This window comes from Gekko japonicus, unplaced genomic scaffold, assembly GCF_001447785.1.
Source record: "Gekko japonicus isolate JY-2015 unplaced genomic scaffold, Gekko_japonicus_V1.1 scaffold2043, whole genome shotgun sequence".
Classification (NCBI taxonomy): domain Eukaryota; kingdom Metazoa; phylum Chordata; class Lepidosauria; order Squamata; family Gekkonidae; genus Gekko; species Gekko japonicus.
The window spans coordinates 60,485-64,908 of NW_015166480.1; the positions used below are offsets into that span (position 1 = coordinate 60,485).

Consider the following 4,424-nt stretch of genomic DNA (forward strand, 5'->3'; position numbering starts at 1 on the left):
TAGAGAGCACGCTTGAATGATCAGACAGGGGAAAGTCGGTTCGTGGCCCATTGGCAAGTGTTAGGACTGGACTTTCCCTCGTGTCTTTTAACTTTGTTTCTGTGGTAGGGCAGGATGAGCTGACAATTGCAGGACCTTTCTCAGATATTGCAGTCTGATCATGCCTTTTAGATCTGTCAGTCATTCGTAGCTATGTTGGATCTAAAGGCACATTTGACCGCAGCCTAATACACCTGCCAGAATCCTCCCACCTCTGCACTGAAATTTTTCTTTCACTGCCTTTTCATAATAAAAAATGGAATCATAAAGCTAGGAGTGATCAGATCATGGTTCAGCTAACCAACTGGTACAAAGCAAATATCAGTTGCCCATAGACTGATTATTCAAGGTACCAAGCTCAAGGGAAAAAATGGTTCTGAGAAAAACACATCCAATAAATCCCCCAAGTAACAAAAAATGGAATCATAAAGCTAGGAGTGATCAGATCATGGTTCAGCTAACCAACTGGTACAAAGCAAATATCAGTTGCCCATAGACTGATTATTCAAGGTACCAAGCTCAAGGGAAAAAATGGTTCTGAGAAAAACACATCCAATAAATCCCCCAAGTAACAAAATCAAATATTTATTATTACTCCTGAGATGCATTTGATACTAATGAATTTCATTGCTGTTACTCCAATTCATGAGGCCATGTAATTTGTCCTGTATTAATTTCATATATGCTTCTGAATTGTTCCTGAAGAAATTTTCTCTTTTTATTTTTTCCAGTCTTAATACCACTAAATTCTATTGCAAATCTATTAGATTTTTCCGTACTATTTCTTACAAATCTTGCTGTATCCATGCTTCTACTTACAAAATTGTGTTGTATGGCTGAGAAGTTGTTGATAGGCTTTTGATTTTATTTCAGATGAATGTTCACTTAACAATGGTGGCTGCAGCCACCAGTGTTCAGTAGTTCCTGGTGGTAGAATTGTGTGTTCCTGCCCTCCAGAACTGTACTTAAATCCAGACAATAAATCCTGTGAATTTATGGATTATTGCGCTAAACACCAAAAGTGCAGCCAAGTGTGTGAACAACAAAAAAATACTGTTAAGTGCTCCTGTTATGAAGGTTGGACACTCAATAAAGATGGTGAAAGCTGTGATAATATTGGTAAGTTGACATTACAGTCTATCCACTACCATAGAACTCTTTTTATGAAAATTTAAGGGGAACAAACTAAGGCCGTTCACATTGGAAAAGCATTGTATCTGGATTATCATGCACTCTTATATGTCCATTAACTCTTAAATTTCTTTCAGACAGGGTTTTGCAGAATTATTTACAGTCTATGAAAAACTGTCATATAATTACAAAGCTTTGCAGAATGATAGATTAAGAAATGCATATTGCATATTGATGACAGTTACAACTATCAAATATCCAGCAAGACCAGATCTGGAGATTAGAGACTCATTATTGTGCTGTCTATGGGTGTAGCCAGAAGTGGTGTTTTTATCAGAATGGGTGTCACATTGGATTTATTATATTCAGTCTGCCCAGCTTTAGAAATGCTAAATGCTATAGAAATGCTATCTTTTCCAATATAATTGTTTTAATTTGTGTTTCACACACACCATTCCCAGATTAGAAGACAACATTTATTCAAAAACATACAGCAGTGTTTGAGATAACCAGATCCAATGATCTGAAATATGCAAAGGAACACCATGTATTTACATCTTTGTACTCTAATGGTGCTTTCTATTATGAACTCTTATGAAATAGAAATGCACAACTTCAGGAATACACTGAGATGTTCTGGTTACTTAATTATTGCTTGTAATAGTAGTAAAATTGTTTTAATTTGTGTTGAGGACATCATTCTAGTGATATGTGGTGTCCTTTCAAGGGACTTGTATGTTCCATTTGGTATCAACAGGACATTTGCTCAACTATTGAGCATGCGTTCCCATTTCCCCCCCCCAAAAAAAAACCCCCCAAAAACAAAACCTATCCTAAACAAGATCAGTATATTAATAAAAAATAAACTGTTCCCATGAAAATCTGAAAAAATTGCAATAGAAATATAAATAAATTTGAACTTTTAAATTTATTTATCACATCTTGATGAATATTTAGAGTGCAGCCATTATATACAACTGCCAACTTTTAAATTTTAAAGTCCAGCCCAAGGGTCAGGGTAAGGAGGTCTGAGGGTTCAGAAATCTGGTTCCAGGGCTGGGGAACAGGTGTGGGATGCAGGGTCTGAGTCCCAGTTTGAAGGAGCAATCATGGGTTACCAACAACAAGGTACAAGGCAACAAGTCAGAGTAGAGCTCTGTTTGTTAAGCAGGTCAGCTTCACGGAGTTGTCACAAGGAAGGTTGCTTCCATGTCAAACTTTCCTTTTATTTGCCTCCTTTGCTGACTCATGCCCCGAGACCCAAGTGTTGCTCCTTAAAGTCATGTTCACCTTCCTACAAATGCAGGTCTTTACTTTTTCCCTATCAGCCTGTCAGTCCTGGTCCTGCAAGGACTCCACCTCATGCATTAACACTGATTGTTTCTGACCAATCAGGTGAGCACTTCATCTTCTCTCTAGAGCAGTCAAACACTCCCTCCTATGCTCTGCTGGTTCAGGAGAGACTGGTGGAGATGGAGACACCGGCCTCTATGGCATCTTTTTCTTCTCTTGGAAGACTAAGTAGCCTCGCCATGATTGGGGAGTGGTCTTGCTTTTTGATGTTTCCCCCATTGGGTCGGCTGCTGGACTCAGCTGCTCAGGTGGGATTTCCATTGGTGTGGGGCCCAATTCTTCCAATTCCTCTTCCGAAGAGAAGGTGGCAGCTGGCTGGCCTATGACACTCAGTGAGCATCATGGCAGAGTGACAATTCAAATCTTGATGTCCCAGATTCCAGTGTAACACTCTAACCACCTTCAATCAGAACTTTTTTTTTACAACACAGGGTTCCTCCCCATAGCACTTAACTTTCTGAGCTGTCACCCATAGTCACAGTTTACTGTATTAAAACTATGACTCACAGATTGCCTACTGTGCTGTCCTAAGTATAGTTACAACCTTCTAAAGCCATCCAAGTCAATGGGTTTTAAAGGGCATAATTCTTCTTAGGATTATACTGTCAGTCTGCTTCTTCTATTAGCAATGTCAGAATTAATAAATGAGCAAAGGTTGTATTTGAGCTGTGTTTGAGAAAATGTTATGGGAAAATTAGTGTAGTAATGCAAATTATGTTATAAGTATTCTACATTTAAATTTTGTAAGTAAATGAATGAATTTTATCATTGTCTAATACATTTTACAAGAAAATTCATTGTATTTTTAGAGCCATTTGAAGCTTTCATAATTTTTTCCATTCGCCATGAGATCAGAAAGATCGATCTTCAGAAGCGGGACTACAGCTTATTAGTTCCTGGTCTGAGAAATACAATAGCACTTGATTTTCATTTCAATCAGAGTTTGCTGTACTGGACAGATGTGGTAGAGGATAAAATTTACAGAGGCAAACTTTCAGAAACTGGAGGTAAGAAATGAAATTTGGATTATTATTTTTTAGCAATGGTCATAATTAGGTATTGTGTGTGTAAATGTGTTATACTTATTTGTTACTTAAATTGTAATTCCCTTGTTATATCAATAAAAGTTATATTAAAAATAAGTGGAATATGTCAACTGGGGGGGGGGAACGATTATTAACAAGATTTGAATTTCCAAGGTTATGATCAAAATACATTTCTGCAACTGATTAATTAAAACAAAAGAAAGAAAACATACAATCCTAGTGTATTTTCCAATGGCAGGTGTTCTCTTCCCCTTCCCCACTGTTCTGTGCTGTCACACTTTAGATGGTAGTTCCTTTTGGAGAAGCTCCTTTTGCTTAGTCAACTCATTATTTGGGGATAGGTAGGGTATTCCCCTGTGTGAGTACTCTATGCAACAAGGAGTCTCTCATTGATCCAAATATTGCAAGAGTGACCTGTGTGCCAGTTGTCTTGCTGAATAAACTCTGGACTTGATATTGATGCTTATGAAACCCTCCTCTTCCAAATTTCTGCCTGTTTCAGGGTTCCATATGCTAATTTTTGTTGTTATCGTTGTTTTTACAAAAATAGGAACTTATGTGATATAGTCAGGGGTCTGTCTCAAGTTTTATTTCTGGAAAGAGGTATAATTAAGAAAGTTAATCAATCACTTCAGAACTAGCCACTTTTAAAATTATTTCTTTTTATCTTTGTCCATCTCCTTCAGCACAGAGATAGAGTCTGGGACTGCATCTCCCTCTACAGTGCCCCTTTCTCTGGACAATGCCCTGGAAGAGCCGCAAATTTGTGAAGAGGAGGGGGGTTTACTTCCACCCAACTCCTTCTCCCCTGCATGGTCCAAACCCCTCCTTTGCAACTTACAGAGTATCCTCTTT

General features: G+C 38.0%; 1 protein-coding gene across 1 annotated transcript in view; it reads left to right on the plus strand.

Moving 5' to 3' along the window:
- Positions 1-4,424, plus strand: part of LRP1B (LDL receptor related protein 1B) — a gene marked incomplete at both ends in the record, with an annotated part of 332,345 nt that overhangs the window by 56,988 nt on the left and 270,933 nt on the right. Inside the window, 2 exons of the mRNA XM_015412125.1 lie at positions 913-1,158; positions 3,333-3,530. Coding sequence (XP_015267611.1) covers positions 913-1,158; positions 3,333-3,530 — 444 coding nt within the window. The remainder of the gene's footprint in view (positions 1-912; positions 1,159-3,332; positions 3,531-4,424) is intronic.